General features: G+C 44.1%; 1 protein-coding gene across 1 annotated transcript in view; it reads left to right on the top strand.

Moving 5' to 3' along the window:
- crtac1b (cartilage acidic protein 1b) overlaps positions 1-26,321 on the top strand; it is a 277,573-nt gene that overhangs the window by 182,859 nt on the left and 68,393 nt on the right. The window contains exon 7 of the mRNA XM_048608690.1: positions 9,903-10,048. Within this exon, the coding sequence (XP_048464647.1) occupies positions 9,903-10,048 (146 nt within the window). The remainder of the gene's footprint in view (positions 1-9,902; positions 10,049-26,321) is intronic.

The following is a 26,321-nucleotide window of genomic DNA, read 5'->3' as shown; positions in this document are numbered from 1 at the left end:
ATTAATTTAAAGTGAGCACCACTGGTTAGACCAGCATTTATTGCCTAAGCCTAATGCCCAGAGCACAGTTAAGAGTCAACCTCATTGCTGTGGGTCTGGAGTTACATGTAGATCAGACAAGGAAGGCAGTTTCCTTCCCTAAAGGGCATCAGTGAACCAAATGGGTTTTTCCGACAAAAATCAGCATTGAATTTGTGACCATCATTAGACTTTTAATTCCAGATTTTTTGATTGAATCCAAATGTCACCATCTCCCATGGCAGGATTTGAGCCCAGGTCCCCAGAACATTACCTGGGTCTCTGGATTAACAGTCCAGCAATAATACCACCAGGCCATTGCCTCCCCTAATATCCTGATCTGAGAAACTTGCACTTTCATTTAGAACTGGGACACCTCATTTCTGCATTTTTATTAATTCTAAACTTAGTTCCAAGTACATTGTGAAAGGCAGTAGGAGGGAAGCTACAACATCTTCTGCAAGACAGATTGACATTCCAGCCCGGTGTGCAGTATTCCTTTCGAGAAACATTAGCGGTGAAATCAAGCACTGTCAGTTCAGCTCGTGGATGCATACTGGCCTGACTGAGAGAGACCATCCATTCCTGCAAAGTGAACAACAGGACCTTAGTGCCTTAATCACCTGGCTTCAAGCCGACAGCCCAGCTATATCTCACTGCAAGTCACCCACTCAAGCGTCACTTACTACAATGCAATTTCATCACCACATTCCCCTCATGAGCTTTCATTAAGTGGAGAAACAGAGTGAAGGGTGGTATTGCTCCCTCTGACCTTTGCTTGACATGATTTGTGTACCAATCAGCCAGTGGATTTTTCACAGAGCAGATGCCTGATTTTTGCTTTTCTGTTCTTTAATCACATTTCAACACTTCATTAGTGACCATCTGTTACTGCTTATTCCCTAAAAAACACTGGGATTCTTTTTTGCATGATGTTCAACAGCCTTTTATTCCCCTCTTCCCTATTCTGATAACAGTGCAGCATGTTATTATAGCGTTGAAGAATGCAGGGAGGGAATTATACATTTCAGGAAGGCCCAACACAGTTTTCTGTTGCAGAAAATGAGCTCGGTTCAGGGACTGTTCCACAATGCTGCCAAACTCCCTGAATATTAGGCCCTGTTTAGGCTGTGATTTAAAGACCGTTAACCCGTAGGGGTTATGATAGAAGAATGGCACCCCATGTTAAGTTGAGATGATGATCCTGCACTGTTGCAGAAAGCTGCAGGACAAGCAAATTTATTCTGAAGGGAGACCTCGGTAGCCAAGAGGTCCCCAATTTTGTATAAACTAGGCCAGCGTTTGGGAGACTGAGGGTTCTTCAAACCAAAAAGGTGTTTAAAATGTACAAAGGTTGTGAAAGGATCGATACAGAGAATCTGGTGTGTGGGGAGTGAGGGAGGGGGTTTGGAATCCAGAACTGGGAGGATGAAGCTTAAAATTAGAATCAGGTCATGAAGGAGGGAAGCACTCTTTTGGTAAAGGGTCGGAGAAATCAGGAATATTCTCCCAGCCCCAGAGATTCTGGTCCTGGGAGTTAGTTGAATTTTCCCGAGATTGTGTTATGATCTCGGTTGAGAGAGCAGTAGTACTTTTAGAAATCATAGAATCCCTACAGTGTGGAAACAGGCCCTTCGACCCAACAAGTCCACATCGATCCACAAAGCATCCCACCCAGACCCATCCCCACTAAACCCACCTAATCTACACATCCCTAAACACTTCGGGCAATTTAGCATGGCCAATCCGCATGAAGTCACAAGGTTCAAAGACTAAGTCATCAAAAAAAAACTAAGGGCCAGAAATATCCATAACTACATGATCTTAAATGATCAGTTATGTCAAAGATATTAAAAGTACAATGACACAAGTTAACTTTCTAAACTGACATTTTTTAACTCAAGTTTCTTTCTTCAATATATGACTGAAGGTAAAGCTGCCATTAGAGAGAGAGACAATTGGTAGTGAGTCTAACCTGAGAGTCACCACACCTCAGATGAGGGGAGGAGTTGAGAAGTGGGGATCTTCATGATAACGTCAGCCAGTTTGAGAATTGAACCCATGCTATTGGAATCAAACTTTATTGTAAACCAGCTATCCATCCAACTGAGCTAACTGACACCCTGAGAAAAATGGATTCTTGATCATTACAAGGGTTAAGGGTTATAGGGAAAGTACAAGAATGCAGGTATGAGGAATGTCAGATCAGCCAGGATCCTGTTTAATGGCACAGCAGGCTCGAGGGGCCTACTTCTGTTTCTATTTCTTATGGCCTTCTGCTCTAATGATCTCTTTCCCTGCAGATATCTCCTTAATAGCTACTTGTTATTTGACTTGGTTGGCCTTTGTTAAGGTTTGAAACTTGTCTTTGAACATGTCAAAGTCACCTTGATGTTTCAGTGTATGATGCAATGACCTGTTGTGTACAATTGACTTCTCCCAGAAAGGGTGAGCCACGATCTATTCTGGCTGAAGTTTCAATGTTCTTGAATTTGTTTTGAAATTCTGAGACCACTTCCTTGCATAATTGAAGATCGCTTTGTAACTCCACATTTCTCAGTATGTCAGATTCTGCAGTCACCTTATTAAATGTAGAAGTTTTTGGAATTCCATTGGCTTTCATAACAAACTGAACTGGCATGATATTACTTTCATGCTCACCAGCAGTGAACTGATTCTAAACCCACTAAAACTTTCTAAATCATGCACCTGTCTAAACATCTTCTAAATGTAACTGTAGCTGCATCCACTGCTTCCTCTGGCAGTTCATTCCACACACGACCCACCCCCTGTGTAAAGACGTTGCCTATCAGGTCCCTTTGAAAACTTTCTCCTCTCCTCGTAAAAATATGCCCCCTAGTTTTGAACTCCCCTGACCTAGGGAAAAGACCTTTGCTATTCACCTTTTCCGTGCCCCTCATGATTTTGTAGACTTCTATATGGTCACCCCTCAACCTCCTCTGCTCCAGAGAAAAAAAGTCTCAGCCAATTCAGCTGCTCCTTATAACTCAAACCCTCCATTCCCAGCAACGTCCTGGTAAATCTTTTCTGAACCCTCTCCAATTTAATGATATCCTTCCTATAGCAGGGTGACCAGAACTGCACACAGTACTCCTGAAGAGGCCTCACCAATGTCCTGTACAACCTCAACATGACGTCCCAACTCCTATACTCAAAGGTCTGAGAAATGAAGGCAAGTGTGCTAAATGCCTTCTTAACCACCCTGTCTCCCTGTGATGCAACTTTTAACGAACTATGTACCTGAACCCCTAGGTGTCACTGTTCGACAACACTACCCAGGGTCTTATCATTAACTGTAGAAGTCCTCCCCTTGTTTTACCAAAATGTAGCACCTCACATTGATACCCGGAAGTGAGTTACAGACTGGAATCCAATTGAGGAGTTTGGGGTGGTTTATATATGGAATAACTGATACCCGGAATGAGTTACAGACTGGAATTTAATTGAGGGGTTCGGGGTGGTTTATATATAGAATATCAGGTGCCCGAGAGTGAGTTACAGGCTGGAGTCTAATGAACAGATGATTTAGATATAAAGAATAAGATGTACCAACCACTTGCTACTTTCCTTGTTGTTGTTTCCTGAGCTTCCTTGTATTTTTCTTTTGCTTCTGGAGACAGGAATGACCCACCGAGTTCAAACGACTGAGGACAAAAGGGTTGTGAAAATCTTTTGTATTCTTGACTGGTTGTGTGCAGGCCCTGAGGGAGCCTCATAAAATCGACCTTATAAAGGCCGATTGAGGTAACAAAAGAGGCAGAGCTGGAATAAAAGGGAGAAGGACACATTTGGTAGTTTATCTTCAGTGTTTTGTAAGTTTAATAAAGGTGTCATAAAGTTGCTATCGACACCTAAACAGCTCTTTCAATAAAATGTTATAGTTTGTGTCAGTGTCCTAGTGTGGGAATGTAAGATATGTGTAAAAGCCTCATTGAGGGAGACTTTAGTTTTCAATTTGTTATCGGGCTGATTGGAATTGAAAGTTCTCCCTGGCTGCTGCCTGGAAGGGCTTCCAAATGAAAGGGATTTGGACAGGAGATGAGATCTTTGTCAGTAGAGATAGAAGTCACAACCATAAACCTCCTACAGACACTGGAGAATTGCTGGAGAAACTCAACAGATCCAACAGTATCTATGGAGAGCGAATCAGAGTTAATGTTTCGAGTCTGTTATGACTCGAAGGGTCTAGGCCCGAAACATCAGCCTTCCTGCTCCTCTGATGCCGCTTGGCCTGCTGTGTTCATCCAGCTCTACACCTTGTTATCTCAGATTCTCCAGCATCTGCAGTTCCTACTATCTCTGTTATGACTGACTGTTCTTCAGAAACTTCCCATTGCTGGGTCTTGAGTTAGCAGATGCTAAGAACTGGGTGGAGCCTCAGGAGAATCATAGAGTCATTGAATCCTGACAGTGTGGAAGCAGGCTATTTGACCCATCGAGTCAAGTCAGCCATTTTACACTGAGGAGATGAGGAGAAATATCTTCACTCAGAGGGTTATGACACTTTGGGATTCTAAACCCAGAGACTGCCCAGTCATTGAGTGTATCGAAGGTTGAGATTGGGTGGAGGAGTGGACACTAAGGGACTCTAAGGTTTGCGGCGAGCTGGTTAGAAGGTCCACCACAGTTCACTGAGCACTTAGGCCTCATCCCCAAACCCCTTTTTTGAAAAAAATCATTCATAGGATGTGGGAGTCACTGGCTAGACCAGCATTTATCTTCCATCCCTAATTGCCTACTGGACAGTTCAGAGCAAAGCATGTTGTTGAGAGTCTGGAGTCACATGCAGGCCAGAGCAGGTAAAGATTTCCTTCCCCAAAGGATGTGTTTGAACCAAATGGAAATTTACAATAATTCCCATCAGGCTGACCTTAAATTCTAGATCTTTACTGAATTCAGATTTCACCATCTGCCATGGTGAGATTCGAACTGATGTCTCAAGAATTTTATAAATAAAAACAGAAAGTGCTGGAGAAACTCAGCCTTTCTGGAGACAGAAACAAAGGGGACTGATCTGACTCTTCTTTGGAACACTTTCAAACACAGTACTGAAGAACAGTCATACCAGACTTGAATGGTTAACTCTGTTTCACTCTCCACACTTGCAGCCAGACCTGCTGAGTTTCTCCAGCAATTTCCATCTTATTTTCTGGACTCCAGCGTCCCCAGGATTTTTTTGTCATCCCCAGGTTTGTTTTTTATTCATTCATGGGACATAGGTATCTCTGGCTGGACCAGCGTTTATTGCCCAGAGGGCAGTTAAAAGTCAACCATGTTGCTGTGGGTCTGGAGTCACTTGTAGGCCAGACCAGGTAAGGATGACAGATTTCCTTCTCTGAAAGACATTAGTCTCTGGGTTACTAGTCCAGCGGCATTACCACTACCCCACCACCTTCCCCATCAACCTCTCATGCCAACCTATGACTCCCACCAACTGGTTCATGGTCCCTCCATTCCAACTCACGACCCCACCCACCCACTGCTGCCCCCTCAGCATGCCAACCATGCCCAGTGGCCCCACCATGCCAACTCATGTACCCCCCAACCAACTCACTCTCCCCTCATGTCACCCCATATTGCCAGACCATCTCTATAAACACACATTCAGCATCAGTGATAGCTGGACCTTAGGAACAATGTTGAGGTCAAACAACCTAATGCAGCTCTCGCCAATACACACTTGATACTGAGAAAAAGACTCCAGATCATGAAACACAATATTTTGCTTTTTATAATACTTTAACTATGCTCATCTGCTAGACATGAAAAAGGAAGGCAGCTTCATAATTTGTATTACTTAAAGGTTTTGCTCCATGGTTTGGCAAGGTACCAATGGAGTGTGCGTGTGGAAGAATGAAACGTGAATTGCAAGTCACTAGAGGGTCAGTCCTATTGTCAAACCAGTGGCTGACACCATCAGTTTGCTACATATTGAACAATATGTAGTTAAGGCAGAAATCCAACCCACTAAGGACTCAGTAGCATCATTAACTAAGCAAAGGTATCTCCAGTGGATCCAATATTTGTAACACTCATCTTTAAGGATTGTTATGTACAAAGTGGAAGCTGTGACAGACAAGCATTTCTCCATTAAACACCGTGAATCGCTCTCAGATATAATATATTAAATGCAGGCAAACGTACCCCTATATATTTTTCCGCTATTCAGGGTGTCAAGGAATTAATTGGACTGTCCGGTTGTAATGTATTACTCTACAGTCTGCACTAGCTCAAATTGTCTTCTGTTGTAACGTGATTTTTGCCAATCTGGAACTTTGCAAAACTGGTTTTGATTGTTGAAGGTGGGTTGATTGGTGCGAGTGTGGAGTCAGCAGATTTGGAAGTTTGCACAGAGAGCAGACTGAGTGTCAGGCCCCTTATTAATCAGCACAGGCTTTCTTTTTGGTTATCACCTCTCCAACTCCTTATCAGGCCTGAGCAGAGTCAAGGCCATTGACAAAACTGATTTATGGTTGGCCCAAGTTACGTGGCTTCGATTGGAGGATCTGATCTCCAGATAGCTCTCTCCTTGTCTTCGTCTCTGTTTCTCTGCGTCTCTCGTGCTCATTATCTCTCGTCATCAGCCAGCATATGTCAGATTTGGGTACATTACTCTCTTCAGGTTTTGGAAAACAATCGGGAAACCGGGTTTTGGGAATAACTTTTGTTAAGTTTTCAGTTGATGTGACATTGGCAAAGAGACAGTGACGGACAGGTGGCCCTGTCTTTGAACGAGAATCCCGGGGAACCAGTCCCATTCCAAGAGATTGTTGGTCAAGGTAGATGTGTCCTCAACGTGGCCAATCAGGTCAATTTATTAATGTGCAGTCCTGATAAGCGTATGGCAGGCAGTGAGAATGAGAGAGCTCCTGCTCACCCCCCACTTCGTGCAGATTGATGCCTCTCGAGCTGATGAACTGTTTTATGAAAAGTCCAGCTCTGGAAACAGACAAATGCACATATCTTTGTTCGCCTCCTGTGCAATTCAGGGGCGAGAAGAACAATGCAGGAGAACTAAAGACTTCGCGATAGTGATTAGTTGGGCAGAAAAATGGGGAAAGACTGCAGAACAGAGGGAGTTGGGACAGCGTGGAAGTAGGCCATTTGAGTCCACCAACCCTGCAAAGAGCATCCCTCTCTATCCCTGTAACCCTACATTTCCCACAACCAATCCACCTAACCTGCACATCTTTGGACTGTGGGAGGAAACCCACGCAGACACAGAAGAGAACGTGCAAACTCCACACAGAGAGTCAGCCAAGAGTGGAATTGAACCCAGGTCCCTGAAACAGTGAGACAATAGAGCTAACCACTGAACCACCCATGGCCCTCATGCATGAATCAAGTTAGCGTCCAATTTCAGCAGGTAATAGGGAAGGCAAATGGAATGTTTACTGTTATTGCAGTGGGAATGGAGTGTGAAAATAACCAATACTGATACAAGGCACTAATCAGACCACAGTTGGAACACTGTGAACAGTTTTGATCCTGTAGTGTCATTGGACACAGCCCAGAGAAGACCTGCCCTGGATATGGAGGAATTTTCTTATGAGGAGAGGTTAAGTGCGTTAGGTCTGAACTCATTGGAGTTTAGAGGAATGAGAGGTGACGTTATTAAACATACTAGATTCTTCGGGGACTTGGGAGGGTAGATGTGGAGAGATTGTTTCTCCTTGTGGGACAGTAGTGGTCCAGACAACAAAATCTCACAGTAGGGAATTGCTGTTTAAGGTAGGGATGAGGAAAATTCTTTTCTCTATAAGGGTAGTGAATCTGCGGTATTCTTTACTGCAGAGGGCTGACAGTGCTGGGTCATTAAGTATATTTAAGGCTGAGACAGACAGATTTTTTAATCAATAGAGGAATCAAGGGTTATGGGGAAAAGGCAGGAAAGTGGAGTGCAGGATTATCTAATCAGCCATGATCTCATTGAATGGTGGAGCTGACCCGATGGGCCACATGGCCTACTTCTGCTCCTTATGGCCTTATAGAAACCTGTCAGATGGTGTGTTTTATTTATTGTTGGGATGTGGGCATCTCTGGCAAGGTCAGCATTTACTGCCCATCCCTTATTGCCATGGAGAGAGGCGCTGGTGAGACACCTTTGTGACCTGCTTTAGTCTTACTGACATAGATAGTCCCAGAGCCCTGCCTCATGCAGAGGAGTATGACATGATGCAGATTGTGAGGAACAGTATGGAAAGACAGTACAGTGGGGGAGTCACTGATTTACGAACATCCAACTAACGAGCGCTCATACTCACAAACACAATCGCACACAGAGATGTAATCTTAAAGACCTGGCTTAACGAACATTTCCTGTGCTTATAAACAACTGCTTTGTATTGTGCTGTGTTCCAACTTACGTACAAATTGACTTCTGAACAGACTGCAGAATGGAAGAGATTGCCTGTATCCTAAACACAGCATCGGAAAAGTATAAATGAGTAAAAAGACCTAAGCTTCAATGTCAGCAAACCCTAAAGGTAGCAGGGCAACATGCTAAAAGCACATGGTTTAGTTGGATTAAATAGAAGCACAGGTATATAAACATGAAGAAAACATGCTAGAATAGAAATAAGTCAGGTTCTGCTTCAATTAGACAGTTCTAGGCCCCACCGTACAGGAATATTTCAAGGGTACAGAGGAGGTTTAATTGTTGTGAGAATGTCAGTGCTATTCTCCTTGGATCTGAAAAGATGAGGTGGTGGCCCATTACTCAAAGAGATGGGTGGTTTTGGTGAGGAAAAGTCATTTCCCCTAGCCAGTGTGTCAATGACAGAAATGATCAAAAGTCCTGGAAAATGGTCTAGAGATGCAATGAGAAGATCTTCTTTACTCAGAGAGTTGTCAGGAACTGGAACCACTCGAGCTGGAAAGGTAGACAAGGCAGATACCAAGAGTAATTTTAAAAGGGAATCAGACAGGGACTCAGCAATGAGGAATTGACAAGGTTATATACAGAGAGCAGGGCTGTGGTACAATGCACAGATGCTTTTTCACAGACCTGACGTGCTGACTGGCTTCAATCTGTGATGGATATTTCTAGGATTCTATGAACATCATCCCAAGTCAAATTATCTGGGCACATTTGATAATTGCCTACTGCGTCTGCCTGTAGGAAAACCGTGTCTCCATGATTTGGCTGCACTGATCTCTATACTCAATTCTCTTAGCTGGAGTCTTGTAGGATGAGGATTTGAGTTGTGTAATTGATGTTCTGTTGAAGAAGATCTTTTACATTTACATAGAAATTTAAAACATTGCAGAGGGAGTGAATTATTGTTGAAGTGAAGGTGCTTTCAACTTGTGTTGCACAAAATAATACAGATGTGTGTGTGTGAGAGAGAGAGAGTGAACCAGCATATGTATTTGTGTGTGACTGTACCTGTGTGCATATCTGTGCAAGTGTGTGTGTTGTGTGTAGGTATGTCTGTGCATGTGAACATGTCTGTGTGTGGGTATGTGTGTCTTTGTATGTTTGCATGTGGCTGAGTGTGTACATCATCTGGGTGTGTGTGTGTGTGTGTGTGTGTGTGTGTGTGTGTGTTTGTCTATCTGTCCATGTCTAGAAACTGCACAGAAAAGCAGATCTTGTGTTTTTATAAAAAGTGATACTACTGTGCAGGATGGAGTCTCAGGTAAAAGAGTGATCAGTTTGGGATTGGGTTGCGATGAAGTTTTGCCCTTCTAAAAATGACAATGCTCATTGAAGGTGGTGGAAGAGTTTGATGAACATTTGGAAGGAAATTAATGTTGCCGGTGTAAGAGGACTCGAGGGGAAAGCAGGGCTTTGGAATGATAGCTGTTTGTTTGGGTAAGGTGGACAAGAGATGTTGTAACAAGTGATGGTCTTCCTTCAGGAATCGATGACCCCACGCAGCATGGCCGTGGACTGGCACTGGCAGACTTTAACCGAGATGGGAAAGTGGACATAGTCTATGGCAACTGGATGGGACCACACCGCTTCTACCTGCAGACCAGTGTGAATGGAAGGGTCCAATTTAGGGTAAGAACCTATGATTGTTTCACAAAGTCTTTTAACTGCGAAATAAATATGCAAGGATCCAGGTTCAGGTCTTACTCCAGAGCTGGAGAATAAAGGTTAAGACTCCAGTGCAGTGCTGGAGGTCCTGTTTTCCAATGAGACATTCAACTGAGACCCTTCTAGGTGCCTGGATGGCTGTAAAACATCCCATGGTATTATTTTGAAGAACATTAGGAGAGTTACCCCCACTGTCCTGGCCAATATTTATAGAATCATAGAACCCCTACAATGCGGAAAGAGGCCATTCAGCCCATCAAGTCTGCACCAACCCTCTGAAGAGCATCCCAACCTATCCCTGTAACCTGCATTTACTATAACGAATCCACCTAGCCTGCATGTCCATGTATACCACAGGGCAATTTAGCATGGCCAATGCACTATTGATCCCTCAGCTAGCCCCTCAAAAACAGGTTGGCTTGTCTCACTGCTATTTATGGAAGTGTGCAGTGTGCAAAATAAGCTGCTGGTCTCCTACATTATATGATTCCTCTTCAAAATTACTTCAATGGCTGTAAATCACTTTGAGACATCACACGGCCACAAATATCATTATGTAAAGAGAAGTCTTAATTTTTCTTTTTAAAACTTAGTTGAGTGAGAGTTGTTATTTGTTGCAGTCTATGTAAAAGCATTGACTAGTTTGTAGGACAACAGGAGAGGTGGTGGCATAATGTGACTGGAGATAGTTTCCTAATGAAATTGTTCAGAGCATTACGACACACCAGTGGAATTTGAACCCAGGCCTCCTGGCTCAGAGGCAGTGACACTACCACAGCACCACAAGATCACCTAGTGTCACCTGGTTAGTAATCCAGGCTGCGTATTACCCCATTGAAGTCAGATGGGGTGTGAACCAGGTCTAAAGAAAAGTGATCATTAGAATTTTAGCAAGCACTTGGTCACCGGCCTAAAATATTGATGTTGACATTTTTCTGTTTACACTTTTGACCAGTACCTTGGGATGTTCCAATTAAAACTGGCAAACAACAACAACTCTTTCTTTTAAATATCACGTTTAATGTTGCAAAACACTCCTAGATGTTTCACAGCAGTGTATTCATAATAACATTAGATTAAGCCACGCAAGGAGATGTTAAAGGGGTAAATTTTAAGGATGATCTTCAAGGCAGAGAAAGAGACAGAGTGGGTTGAGAGGGGTTGGGATTGGTGGATCTTAGTGCTCGGAGGCCACACAGTCAAAGGCATAGTCATCAGTGGTGGGACAATTAAAATCTGGCCCATCCCAAAGAGCAGAAGCGAAGGGGTCCAGAGATCAAGGCGATGGTGACATAGAGGTAACATCACTGGTCTCGTAATCCAGAGACCCAGGCTAATATACAGAAGTTTTGGGTCCAAATCCCATCAGTAATGATGACTGTGATGCAAATATTGTAAAAAAAGAAGTCTGGTTCTCTAATATCCTTGAGGGAATGAAATCTGTTGACCTTTCTCACTCTGCTCTCAATCTCACTCCTGATCCACAGCAATGTCTCTTAAATACCATTGGAAATGGCCTGGAGAGCTAATCATTTCAAAGGCAATTAGAGTTGGGCAACAAAATATGCCAACATTCTAAGTCAGAATTATTTAAAAAGGTGGCATCAGGAAACACTTCTTCACATGAAATATTGTGAAAATCTGGATCTCTCTCCCTGAGAAATATGTAAAACTGGGATCAATTGAGAATATAAAAATTGAAATGGGTAGGCCCTTGTTAGACAAGGGGATTAAGTGTCAGGTATAGCCCCATTACCCACACGTTAGTCCTTGTAACATACACTATAAATATTGGGTTCTAATTGAGATCAGAAATCACACAACACCAGATTATAGTCCAAAAGGTTTATTTGAAATCACAAGCTTTCGGAGTGATGGTCCTTCATCAGGTGCAGTGGAGGGAAGCACACAGGCACAAGGTGACTTCTGACCTTGTCCACTCCAGTCCAACACTGGTACCTCCACAACATGGATTCTAATTGAGACAGATGGTCTTGTAATTTGTTCACAAAACTGACTACATACACTCTTATAAGATCTCAGACTTACACATATTTGGGTTTGATACCCATTGACTACCTATGGTGAGGATACTGTAACTTCAGGTAGTCTGCTGTTATTACTTCAGCTACTGAAGGGCAAGTGGGTGCTTTTGTACACAGTGTGTTGCCAAAAAACTGACTGGTCTGGAATCTATACAGTAATACAAGCGTGATGGGACTAGAGTGAGGGAATGGAGTTAAGAGACTGATCAGGCATGATCAGATTGATTGGTGGATCAGGATCAAGGAGCTGGTTGGCCACTTGTTTCTATGTTCCTTTAAATGATAACCTTCAGCGGATGTTCATGAGAGGGTTCAGAGGCAGAAAAAAGACATTTAAAGTTCATGCTATTAAACTCTGTCAGATACATCAAAGCTTTATGAAGGCAATTTGTGATCAGCTCAGGTTTGTTTTAAATTAATGATTGGACGACCACCTTTGAAGTCTTCGTACAAAAACCGCAGCTTTTATCATCGTTCCACCGGTCCCTCTGATGCTGTATGGCAGAAGATGCTCAGTGAACATAAATGGCGCAATCTCAAATTGAAAATTGGTGGTTGGTTAACTTGGTCCATTATCAGGAGGATTAAAAGTAGATAATTGCATCTATTTTAAGCCTGAATTACAACTCTAAGTGCAGATGAAAACAATAAGCTGTACTCAGTTAGCTGAGCAGCAATTTCCATCCCATCTTTCACGTTTGAATTAGAATTAGAATTAGGTTTATTGTCACGTGTACTCAAGCACTGGGTACAGGAGTACAGTGAGGAGTGTACAATGTCACTATCCCTGGCACCATCTTGGGTACAAAGGTACCTAGGTACAAAATCTTAAGTACAAAGCAGAAGAATAAAGAAATAAGTTAAAAACTCAGCGTTACAGCCCTTTTTTGAGCCATGGGCCTGCAGTCACTCCACACCTGGGCTTTCCACATGAGAGCTTGTTGTCCCCTGCGCTGGGCTGAGTCCCTCACTGCTGACTGGTGTCTGTACTCACCATCCGCTCCTCTGCCAACCATCAAAATCCCACCAGATCCAGCCACTGCCACTCTCCAGACTCCACTCTCCATACGCCGCTCTCCATACGCCGCTCTCCATATGCCACTATCCAGACGCCGCTCTCCATACGCCGCTCTCCATATGCCACTATCCAGACGCCGCTCTCTATACGCCGCTCTCTATACGCTGCTCTCCATACGCCACTCTCCAGACTCCACACTCCATACGCCACTCTCCATACGCCACACTCCATACGCCGCTCTCCAGACGCCGCTCTCCATACGCTGCTCTCCATACGCCACTCTCCATACGCCACTCTCCATACGCCACTCTCCAGACTCCACTCTCCATACGCCGCTCTCCATACGCCACTCTCCAGACTCCACTCTCCATACGCTGCTCTCCATACGCCACCCTCCAGACTCCACTCTCCATACACCACTCTCCAGACTCCACACTCCATACGCCGATCTCCATACGCCGCTCTCCATACGCCGCTCTCCATACGCGACTCTCCATACGCCACTCTCCATACGCCACTCTCCATACGCCACACTCCATATGCCGCTCTCCATACGCCACTCTCCAGACTCCACACTCCATATGCCGCTCTCCATACGCCACACTCCATACGCCACACTCCATACGCCACACTCCATACGCCACACTCCATACGCCACACTCCATACGCCACACTCCAGATGCCACACTCCAGATGCCACTCTCCAGACTCCACACTCCATACACCACACTGCAGACTCCACACCCTATACGCCACACTCCAGACTCCACACTCTTTATGCCACACTCCGGACCCCACACTCCGGACCCCACACTCCGGACCCCACACTCTTTCCTCCACACTCTTTCCTCCACACTCCCGACTCCACATGCCAGACTCCAGACTCTGGACTCCAATGCCGTCCTCGCCACTGCCTCCACGACTGAACTCTCTCCAGAGTAAGTTAAAAGAAAACCAACCTACAAAACCAGAATAAACAGAGAAAAATTGAGTAATGAAGGAAAAAGAAAGGAAAAGCAGATGGAATGGATGAGCCCTGGGCTCAAGATTCCAGATGCTGCTGACTCTGCTGCCGCCATCTCAACATATAAATCAAGAGTTTTGTATTGAGGGAGAGTGGTGTATTAATTATAATTCTGCATAAAGTAACAGAATGGCAAGGGGTTTAACCCGTTGTAATTTTGTACAGCGGAGCTGGTGCTGTCTTGATGCACCAATAAGTCCTCCTTCTGTGTCATAAACCTTTAACTCTATAATGGGGTGGGGTTTAATCCATTCTGTAGGGACTGGCACAGAATGGGAATGGCTATCATTATGACTTGGAATGATGAGAGATTACAGGTCCTTTTAAATCTCTGCAAACAGAAAGACAATGAGACATTCGAAATGTAGATCCTGAGTTCACAAAGGGGCATATCCCTACTTCAGCAACTCACCCAGACTCCTCCGACAGCACCTTGCAAACCCCTGACCTCTGCCACCAGAAGGGCAAAGGCAGCAGATGCCTGGGAGAACCATCACCTCCAGGTTCTCCTCTGAGCCTCACACCATCCTGTCTCTCAAATATTTCTTCACTGTCACTGGGTCAACATCCTGGAACACCCTCGCTAACAGCAATCTGGGTGTGCCAACACCCATGGGTGACAGCAGTTCATCAAAGTGGCTCAGCTTCGTGAGGGCAATTAGTGAATTGGCAGTGAACGCTGATGTTGTTATGAAAGGACGTCCCATAAAAGGTCAAAATAAGACAATGCTTTGCTTGGATTATTGACATAGCTTTAGCACCAATATAACATTATCCATCTTAACCCACTGCAAAACATGCATTGGACACAAAGTGGGCAAGAGAATTATACACATTTAAGAGTTTAATAGAATCTGCCCTCAAAGGATAGATGGAGGATCCAATAAGATTGCAGTTAATGATCATGTGATAAACAGGAACTCATGAAGAGACAATAACTGCCTTGTCCCCTAGGTCCCATTGATATCCAGAAGATTAACTCAACTGATTTAAAAAGGTTGGAATGAAATATTCACTGATCATCAACTCTCATATGCTTAATAAAAGATGAAAAAAAAGTAATATCATTAAAATTAACTGTTTCCTTAATAGGGAAATAACTCATTTAGGCACATCCTCAGTCTTGTCGACTGATTTGACCTTTAAAATAGAGTAAATATGTTTTGGATGTGTGAACCATTTTGATGAATTCCATTGCATCATTTGATCAATTCAATGATTTATTATATGTGGTTAGCTAATTCTGAAATTGAGAAAGGCTTTCTTTAAATAAATTATTTTGCGCTTCTCCTCATTAATTTACATAGGGAGCAGTTAAAGCGTGTCTGATTGGTAAATCAATATTGTGTGGTGACAGGCTCAAACCTCATTGAAAGGACATTTTTATAACCTTTTTGTGTTTCACCAGAGGTTGGGGGCTTTATTCGTCTGAAGGTTTGTCCCTGTTGCGTAGGTCCCGTATTCTAATTCCGATTCGCTTCCCTTTTCGCTTTGGTGGTACAGACTCGATGGGCCAAAGGGTTCTGTACTGCAAAATTCTATGATTCTCTGAAGACATTAACTGCCATTAGTCCATGAAGTGCCTAGTGGTATCGAGGTTTTTGGCGGGGGGATGACCCCGTGGCTCAGTGGTTAGCACTGCTGTCCCACAGCGCCAGGGACCCGTCTTTGATTTCAGCCTCAGGTGTCTGTCTGTGTGGAGTTTGCCCATTCTCCCCGTGTCTGCGTGGGTTTCCAATGGGTGCTCTGGTTTCTTCCCACAGTCCAAAGATGTGCAGGTTAGGTGGATTGGCCATGGGAAATTGCCCATAGTGTAGGGATGTGCTGGCTAGGTGGGTCAGACGTGAGAAATGCAAGGTTCTATGATTAGGTGGTGTGCAAAAATTCTTGGGAATTTACAGATGACAAAACAAAAAATATATTTCTCGTGCTGTGGAACACATCTCATGTGTAAGGCCAGGCAGTGAATGAGGTTCTTCAACCACTGTTATGAGCATCACAACTTGCTGTTGAACTTGTCTCGAGTTCCGCAATTGCACGTTTAAGCAAGGATTGCCAAAAAAAAAGGAAAATTATATTTATTTTTGTTTCTCGTTGGCTAGCCTGGGGATAGTGCTATTGGATTGAAAGTGGGACTTCAGGCTTTAACCTTAGGACCCAAAGGCAAGACTGATCCTGACCGAGCCAACCCATCGCTGCAGTGAAAATCTTACCGTATAATATGCTCCCATCTCATGAGTTCAGCAAAAAGGCTTTGCCATTAGACTTTAGCCATTCTTAGAGTGGCTTTTTGTCCTACGTCTTGTAGTTATTGAGGGAATGGTGCTTGGTGCTGCTTGTGGGTGACTGTTGCCTACACATATTGTGTGAACTTTCAAACCTAGGCTTTCTGTTATCCTGTCGAAATGGGGCCTATGTTATCTTTGAGCTAAGCAGGCAGCTTTAAGCCTTTTCACCCAGTCCAGTTACCTTCTCTGAGCTATGCAGTGTCTGAACCAGGAAGTATAGTTAAAGCATTACAAATAAGGTTTAAATCACACACAGAGAGTAAAGATTGGGAAATATATAAGAGCGCATATCAGATCTTCAAGAGAGTCAGGAGGCAGATGTGAGTGTAGTGGCCATCATTAAGAAGAACTGCTGTGGAAGTTGAAAGGTCTGAACATTGATAAATCACCTGGACCAGATGGACTACATCCCAGAGTTCTCAAGGAGACAGCTGAGGAGATTGTAGAAGCATTGGTGGTGACCTTTCAGGAACTACTGGAGTTAGGGAGGGTCCCAAAGGACTGGAAAATGGCAAATGTAACACCCCTGTTTAAGAAGGGAAGGAGGCAGAAGACAGGAAATTAGCCTGACCTTGGTCATTGGTAACATTTTAGATTCCATTATTAAGGATGAGGTTGCGGAGTACTTGGAAGTGCATGTTAAAATAGGGCTGAGTCAGCACAGATTCGTCTAGGGGAGGTCATGCCTGACAAATCTGTTAGAATTCTTTGAGGAAGTAATGAACAAGTTAGACACAGGAGAGCCTGTGGACATGATCTATTTGGATTTCCAGAAGGCCTTTGACAAAGGGCCGCACAGGAGGCTGCTAATTAAGATAAGAACCCATGGTGTTAGGGGTAAGGGACTGGCATGGTTGGAGGGTTAGCTGGGTACAGGCAGAGAGTAGAGGTAAAGGGGCCTTTTTCAGGAGGGTAACTGGTGACTGGTGGAGTTCCGCAGTGGTGTGTGTTGGAATCACAACTATTCACGTTATCCATTAATGATACGGACAAAGGAACTGAGGATATTATTACCAAGTTTTCAGATGACACAATGATAGGTGGAAGGGCAGGTAGTGTTGAGGAAGTGGGGAGGTTGCAGGAGGACTCGAACAGGCTAAGAGAGCGGGCAACGAAGTGGCAGATGGAATACAATGTGGGAAAATGTGAGGTTACGCATTTTGGTAGCAAGAATAGAGGTGTAGACTGTTTTCTAAGTAGGGAAAGGCTTTGGAAATCTGAAGCATAAAGGGACTCAGGAGTCCTAGTTCAGGATTACTTTGAGGTAAACATATAGGTTCAGTTGGCAGTTAGAAAGGCAAATGAAATGTCAGCATTCATTTCAAGAGGACTAGAATACAAGAGCAGGAACGTACTGCCGAGGCTGTATAAGGCTCTGGTCAGACCACATTTGGAGTACTGTGAACGGTTTTGAGCCCCATATCTAAGGAAGGGTGTGCTGGCATTGGAGAGGAGGCTTACAAGAATGATCCCGGGGATGAAGGGCTTGTCATATGAAAAATAGTTGAGGACTCTGGGTCTGCACTCGATGGAGTTTAGAAGGTTGAGCGAGGAATCTCACTGAAACTTACAAAATATTGAGCGGCCTGGATAAAGTGGATGTGGAGAAGGTGTTTCCACAAGTAGGAGTGACTGGGATCCAAGGGCACAGCCTCAGAGTGAAGGGATGACTTTTTAGAACTGAGATGAGGAGGAATTTCTTCAGCCAGAGGACGATGAATCTGTGGACCTCATTGCTGCAGAAGGCTGTGGAGGCCAAGTCATTAAATGTATTAAAGACAGAAGTAGACAGGTTCTTGATTGATAAGGGTGTTGAGGATTGTATGGAGAAGGCAGGAGAATGGGGTTGAGAAACATGTCAAAATGGTGGAGCAGACTTAATGGGCTGAATGACCTTATTCTGCTCTTATTTCTTATGGTCATATGGCCTTAAGAGAGACAGAAACATTAAAGAAAAAGACAGAAATTGTAAACAAAAGATTAAATCATTCCAACAACTAATTTCAGTGCAAGAAAGTTTGTTTTGGCAGTAATATGATTATTCTGCTGTTACATATTCACTTACTATTTAATACACCAGTTAAATATAACTGTTATTGAATGAGTAACTAACAGGTAACTCGAATAGCCTCATATCTTTTGGTGGAATTCAATGGTAAGTCTCTGCTATTGGTAAGTTTGTGAAAATATAGGCTAACTCAGGCACCATCTTTCTGGTTTTGTTTTTCATTTAATTGTGGATATTTGGACCTGGGAAGCTGTTCTCCTTTATTCCACAATTATGTTCCAATAGGGGGTCAGTTAGCTCAGTTGGTTTGGATGGCTGGTTTGCGATGCAGAGAAATGTTAACAATGTGGGATGAATTCCCATCACCATCTGAGGTTATCATGAAGGACTCTCCTTCTCAACTTCTCCCCTTGCCTAAGGTGTGGTGACTCTCAAGTTAAACCACCACCAGTTGCCTCTCACAAGTGAGATGGAAAGAGATTGGATCAGTTAGGACCATATTCACTGGAGTTTAGAAGAACACAGGGATCTCAAATACACCTGTAAAATTCTAATGGGACTCAGGCAGAGCAAATGCAGGAAGAACGTTCCTGATTACACAGGAAGTCCAGAGCCAGTGGTCACTGTTTAAGGATATGGGGTTGGCCATTTCGGACTGAGATGAGGAAAAATATCTTCACCCAGAGAGTGGTGAGCCTGTGGAATACCCTGCTACAGAGGTGTTTGGGGCCAAGATGTTGAATGTTTCCAAGAAGGAGTTAGATACAGTTTTTAAGGCTAAAGGATATAGGGAGACAGCAGGAACAGCATAAATGAGTTGTATGACCACACTGACCACAGAATAGTATAGAGCAGGGAGAGGCCTTTTGGCCCACTGTGACTGTGCCGAGCTGATGCTATTCTAAACTGATCCCATCTGCCTGCACATGATCTATATCCCTTTATCCCCTGTCTGTTCCTGTGTCTGTCTAAATGACTCTTAAACATTGCTAACATACCTGCTTCTACCACCTCTCCTGGCAGTGCATTCCAGGCACCTACTACCCTCTGTGTAAAAACATTTGCCCTCAATTAGGGATGGGTAATGCCTAGCCAGTGATGCTCTTATTCTGCGAATGAATTTTTAAAAAGTATGCTTAGCAAGATTAAAGATAAAAAAAACTGTAGAAGCTGGAATCCAAGGTAGACAAACAGGAGGCTGGAAGGACACAGCAAGACAGACAGAATCTGGAGTCTTGCTGTGTCCATCCAGCCTCCTGTTTGCCATGCTTAGCAAGATAATAGACCATTAACGTACATTGCTCGAAGGCCTGCAGAGATTAATAACTTAACATTACTTTCTGGGAAACTTGTACACTAAACTACCAAAAATGGTATCTTATCTTCCAAGCAAATCTGAAAAGTTTACGCTGCCTTTAAATGTTACAGCACACGTTCTGCAGAATTGTAGTCTCAACAGGATCAAGTTTAAAGTGACTCCCAGTATCCAATAGGCTCATTTCTCCCTGCTTTGCTCAGGGATAATCATCCACAACCTTTGCAAGTTGTTTCTATGGTTTCTTCTGAGAATTCCCAAACCAGCTTCCAGCAGGCTTGTGATTCCTTCATGCAGCTACACCAGGGGGAGTCTTCCAGTGTTTGTTCAATCTCTGCAGGTTCCATCACTTCAGCTAGAGTATGAGTTCCCACCAACATTCTGCCTGGCGGACGTGTTTCCTTTCACTCTGGGACTCTCTCCATCAATCTCCACAGTCTCTTCAACAGTAAATCTGACAATGCCAGACCAAGCTGGCTCTGCCTTTTTCTTCAGGTGTCAAAACTGGCATTTATGTTTCACTGCGACTTGATATGTGCCCCAGGCCCCTTGACATCCTGGTGACATCAACTTATCCTCAAGCACACCTGACAGCAGGTCACACGCCCTGTTTTTCCTTGAATTGAAAGAGACTGGTTAAAACATAACCATCTTATTAAACCTTGGTCTTGCAACATGTTACTGAAGTAAAATAAAGGGCAGAGGATAGAAGAAAATTTAAGGAAGCTAAAAGGTCTGAACGTGACACTTTCCCGTCTGTTAGCCAGACACACAAACCCCCACCACCTCATGCTCACTTTGCCATCCACAAGACCACTGGAAGCACATACAAGATTGAAAAGTACCCAAATATGCCAGAACATGTTAGTATCCCTACAGTGGGGAAGCTGGCCATTCAGCCCATTGAGTCTACACTACCCTTCTGAAGAGCATCCTATCCAGACCTACCTCCTTACCCTATCCCCGTAATCCTGCATATCCATGCCCAATACACCTAGCCTGCACATCCCTGAACACTACGGGCAATTTAGCATGGTCAATCCAACTAACCTGCACATCTTTGGACGGTGGGAAGGAACCGGAGCACCCGGAGGAGACCCGCACAGACACGGGGAGAACATGCAAACCCCACTCAGACAGTTATCTGAGGCTGGAATCAAACCCAGGTCCCTGGCACTGTGGAGTAGCAGTGCTAGCCACTGAGCCACCGTGCTACACAGAAGTGACCCATTGAAAGAAAGATTTACTGCCATTAACATCCCTCGCAAACTCCATGCATCCCAAAGTTTTTATTGTCTACAAAGTACTTCAGAAGTGCAGTCGCCATTGTAGGAAACACAGCAGCCAGTTCACGCAGGGCAAGATCCTAGAAACAGCAACAAGACAATGTCTGGAAAGTCTGTTTGCAGATAAATAATGTCCCAAACAAATTCTTTCACATCGGTCTCAGATGGAGGGTAAGATGCCAGTGTAACATTTCACTCATTAGGTGGCATGGGTTTGGGAGCGGTGCTCAGTCACCAAGAGAGAACTATGAACTGACAACTTTCTCACTGAAAGGTTGGATTACAATCCACTGAACAGTGGTTGACATTGAACTGAAAGGGTTACTGCCTGTGATGTTTCTAGTGCTTGACCAGTCGATCCATTTTTAGCTTTGTAAGCATTCCCTGAGTCGGACCCAGCTTTCAGCTGCTGGAATGTAAAGGATAATTTCTGTGGGCATCGAGCCAAGCCCCTTTTGCAGCCAACATTCTTGAGTAATTTATTTCTCAACGCAGTCAGCAAACTTCCTATATAGAATTCAAATCGCTTGTCATCAATCAGCACCTATCTGGGTTGGGCTTCCCTTGTTAAAGTAATGTGTTGCATGTTTAAACTTCATTCAAGCCTGTGCTGTGACAGTACCAGCTGTCAGGGAGCTGATATACACTCTATTAAAGAGCTGATGGCACATGAAATGAATGACCCCTGGCTCAGTTTAACCTTGAAATGAATAATTATCTCCTTAGCCCGTGATGGAATTGATCAGCGGCCGGCCCGGTGAATCAAATGGGTTACCGCAGGATCGAAAGGAAAGGAAAGAATTTGCTTTTTTATTGCGATTTAGTTTTGCAACCTCAGAGCATTGTGAAGCACTTTACAGACAATGAGGTGCTATTGAACAGTAAGAAGTGACTAATTTACACAGGGAGGTTGCATCAACTCGTCTTCTGTTTTTTAATGATGTTGATTGAAGGATAAGTATTGACTCAAGATAAGTGCCACCCCTATTTCTCTGATGTAGTGCCAAATGATCTATTATATCCACTTCAGAGGACAGATTGAGCCTCTGTTTAACAACTCTTCCAATGTTGCATTGCTCTCTCAATTGTCTAACTAGGAGTCAGCCTTGACTTTTATGCCCAAGCCTCAGGAGTGCGGTTTGAACCTGATGAGCCTCTGCCTAGGGGCCACTAATGTTACAAAGACACGACTAAGCAATCAGACTCTTCCTCTTAACTGCCCTCGTCCACTTCTCTACCTGCAGTTTGAAATAGTTTCAGGTTTCAATTACCAGAGCAGTGAGTAGCACTGCTGCTTCATAGCACCAGAGACCTTGGTTTGATTCCAGCCTTGTATGACTGTCTGTGTGGAGTTTGCACATTCTCCCCGTGTCTGCGTGGGTTTCCCCCGGGTGCTCTGGTTTCCTCCCACAGTCCAAAGATGTGCAGGTTAGGTGGATTGGCCATGCTAAACTGGCCATAGTGTGCAGGGATGGAGAGACCATTTGGATTAGCCAAGGGAAATGAAGGGATATGGGGTTAGAGGCAGGGGTCTGCATGGGATCCTCTTTGGAGAGTTGGTGCAGGACTCGATGGACTGAATGGCCTGCTTCCACACTGTAGAGATTCCATGTAATGACACATCTCTGGACCAGGTGGGACTTGAACTCCTGGCTCTGAAGTAGGGACACAACCGTTGCCTGACAAGAGCACTAAATAAGCTGATACCAATTTGGTGATTTCTTCTGGAGAGTGAACATTCATTTACGTAAGTTTCAAGAGGGCTGGCAGGTATCTGAGGAACTGCATCCACCTGGCAAAATTCAATAACTCTCCTTTTCATTTTGAAATTGTCTTGCTTCCAATGTTTAGGCCTGTCTTCCCTTCTGTTCTTGGCAACAATGTCACTCGAGCTCTCAGCTATGATACATCTCTGAATTGGAAAGTTGTGGTTTAGAACCTACTCGAGAATCTGGGGCATGATGCACTGTCAGAGGTGCCATCCTTCAGATGATAAACTAACATCCTGTTCTTCACTCTCAAGTGAACATATAGGATCCCATGGTGTCCTGGACAATTTTTTTTTTAATTTAACCTTTTTTTTTAAACAACCTGTTCAGAGATGTTATTACACATCTCTGGAGCAGGTGGGATTTGAACCCAGATCTCTTAGTCCAGGGACACTGCCACTGCACCACCACAGTATCTTTCTGGTCAACTTTTATCCCTCATCCAACACCTGAAACTGGTGATTTGTTCATAGAGTCCCTACAGTATGGAAACAAGCCATTTGGCCCAACAAGTCCACACCAACCACCCCCCAGAAGAGCATGCCACCCCCACTCATTCCCCTTACCCTTGCCCTTACATTTCTCCATGTCTAACCCAAATATCCCTGGACACTACAGGACAATTTAGCATGGCCAATCCACCTACCCTGCACATCTTTGGACAGTGGGAGGAAACCAGAGCACCCAGAGGAAACCCATGCAGACACGGGGAGAACATGCAAACTCCACACAGACAGTCGCCTGAGGGTGGAATCGAACCTGGGTCCCTGGCGCTGTAAGGCAGCAGTGCTAACCACTGAGCCACCGTGCCGCCCGTCTCGCAATTTGGTGCGCACAAATTAGCTGATGCATTTCTTACATTACATCAGTGGAACAACATTACAACAGTGAGCAAAGCTGTGCCAGACTTTGGTTTGGTCACAGCTGGAATATTGTGTGCAGTTCCAGTTGCCTCACTGACGGAAGAATATAATTGTACTGGAGGGGGTGCAGAGGAGATTCCCTGGGATGTTGCCTGGAATGGAGCAATTTAGGGATGAAGAGAGGCTGGATAAGCTCGGTTTGTTTTTAATGGAGCAAAGAATGCTCAGATGGGACCTGATTGAGGTGTTTAGGATGATAAAGGCATGGGTAGATTGGAAGGAGCTGACCCCTTAATTGAAAGGTCAGTTACAAGGGGCATAATTTTAAGGTGAAAGGCAGGAGGCTTAGAGAGGACTTTATGAAACTTCTTTTCACCCAGAGGGTGATGGGTATCTGGAATACACTAGGTAGTTGAAGCAGGAAACCTCATAAACCTTTAAAAACTACTTGGATGAGCACTTGAAATATCACAACATTTAAGTGGGGCCAAGTGCTGGAAAATGGAACTTGTGTGGATTTACATAGCTTTTAGCAAAAATTCCATTTAACACAATACTTTCTATGGAGATCATCACCTACTCAAAGCACAATAGAACATTCAACCACAGGTACTAGACTTCTCTTCTGAAAAATACACAATTTACCAAAATTGAAGGTGTAGCGGACAGCGAAGAAGGTTACCTCAGAGTACAATGGGAGATGGGCCAATGGGTTGAGGAGCGGCGGGTGGAGCATAATTTCAATAAATGTGAGGTGCTGCATTTTGGAAAGACAAATCAGGGCAGGACTTATACACTTAATGGAAAGGTCATGGGGTGTGTGCCGAACAAAGAGAACTTGGAGTGGAGGTTCATAGTTCCTTGAAAGTGAAGTCGCAGGTAGATAGGATAGTGAGGAAGGCGTTTGGTATGCTTGTCTTTATTGGTCAGTGCATTGAGTATAAGAGTTGGGAGGTCATGTTGCAGCTGTACAGGACATTGGTTAGGCCACTTTTGGAATATTGTGTTTAATTCTGGTCTCCCTGCTATAGGAAGGGTGTTGTGAAATTTGAAAGGGTTCAGAAAAGATTTACAAGGATGTTGTCAGGGTTGGAGGGTTTGAGCTATAGGGAGAGGCTGAATAGGCTGGGGCTATTTTCCCTGGAGCATTGGAGCTGAGGGGTGACCTTATACAGGTTCATAAAATCATGACGGGCATAGATAGGGTGAATAGCCAAGGTCTTTTCCCCAGGACAGCAAAGTCCAAAACTAGAGGGCATAAGTTTAAGGTGAGAAGGGAAAGATTTGAGAGGGACCTAAGGGGCAATGTTGCACGCAGAGGGTGGTGCGTGTATGGAATGAGCTGCCAGAGAAAGTGGTGGAGGCTGGTACAATTACAACATTTAAAAGGCATCTGGATGGGTATATGAATAGGAAGGGTTTAGAGGGATATGGGCCAAATGTTGGCAAATGGGACTAGATTATATTAGGTTATCTGGTCGGCATGGACGAGTTGGACCAAAGGGTCTGTTTCCAAGCTGTACAGCTCTACGACTGTATGACTCTATGTGGCAACAACTACACAAAATCTGAAACAATACAAGAGTGTCTTGTCACAAATGTGGTTTCAAAACTCCACATCAGCAAAAGTAAAACTGTTCAGCCTTATATCGACAATGTACTCATTGTAGGAAAACAGATTACCAAACATCAAATCAAATTGTTTTCTTACCTGGGAACTGAGTAGGTCAATGTTGCAATATTTGAGGAACAACTACCTATGTACAAAAAACATTGCCCTTATCTGACGAAGAGTTACCAGACTCGAAACATTAACTATGCTTTCTCTCCACAGACGGTGCCAGATTCTGCTGAGTTTTTCCAGCAAATTCTGTTTTTGTTTCAGATTTCATCTGTAGTTCTTTGGTTTGTTTTTTGCTGTTTTTGTATTTCTCTCGTGTGACCTGGGCAACGTTAGCTGGGTCATCATTTATTGCCTGTCCGTAGTTGCCATTGAGAAGGTGGTGGTGAGCTGCCTTCTTGAACCGCTGCAGTCCATGTGCTGAAGTTAGACCCACCATGCTGTCAGGGAGGGAATTCTGGATTTTGATCCAACAAAAATGAAGGAACGGCGATGTATTTCCAAGTCAGGACGGTGAATGACTTGGAGGGGAACTTACAGGGGTTGGTGTTCCCATGCACCTGATACCCTTATCCTTCGATGGAAGTGGTCATAGGTTTGGAAGGTACTATCTAAGGATCTTTGGTGAATTTCTGCAGTGCATCTTGTAGAGAGTACACACTGCTGCTACTGAGTGTCGGTGGAGAAGGGAGTGAATGCATGTAGATGTGGTGCTAATCAAGCGGGCTGCTTTGTCCTGGATGCTGTCAAGCTTCTTGAGTGTTGTTGGGGCTGCACTTGTCCAGGCAAGTGGGGAGTATTCCATCACACTCCTGACTTGTGCCTTGTAGTTGGCGGACTTGCTTTGAGGTGTCAGGAAGTAAGTTACTCGCCACAGTATTCCTAGCCTCTGACCTGCTCTTGTTTCCACTGTATTTATACGGTGAGTCTAGTTGAGTTTCTAATCGATGGTAACCCCAGGCTGTTGATAGCAGGGGATTCAGTGATGGTAACACCATTG

This window comes from Rhincodon typus, chromosome 20 (assembly GCF_021869965.1).
Source record: "Rhincodon typus isolate 14 chromosome 20, sRhiTyp1.1, whole genome shotgun sequence".
NCBI classification, from domain to species: domain Eukaryota; kingdom Metazoa; phylum Chordata; class Chondrichthyes; order Orectolobiformes; family Rhincodontidae; genus Rhincodon; species Rhincodon typus.
The sequence above is the reverse complement of the archived record's forward strand: the minus strand, read 5'-3'. Positions and strand labels throughout refer to the sequence as shown.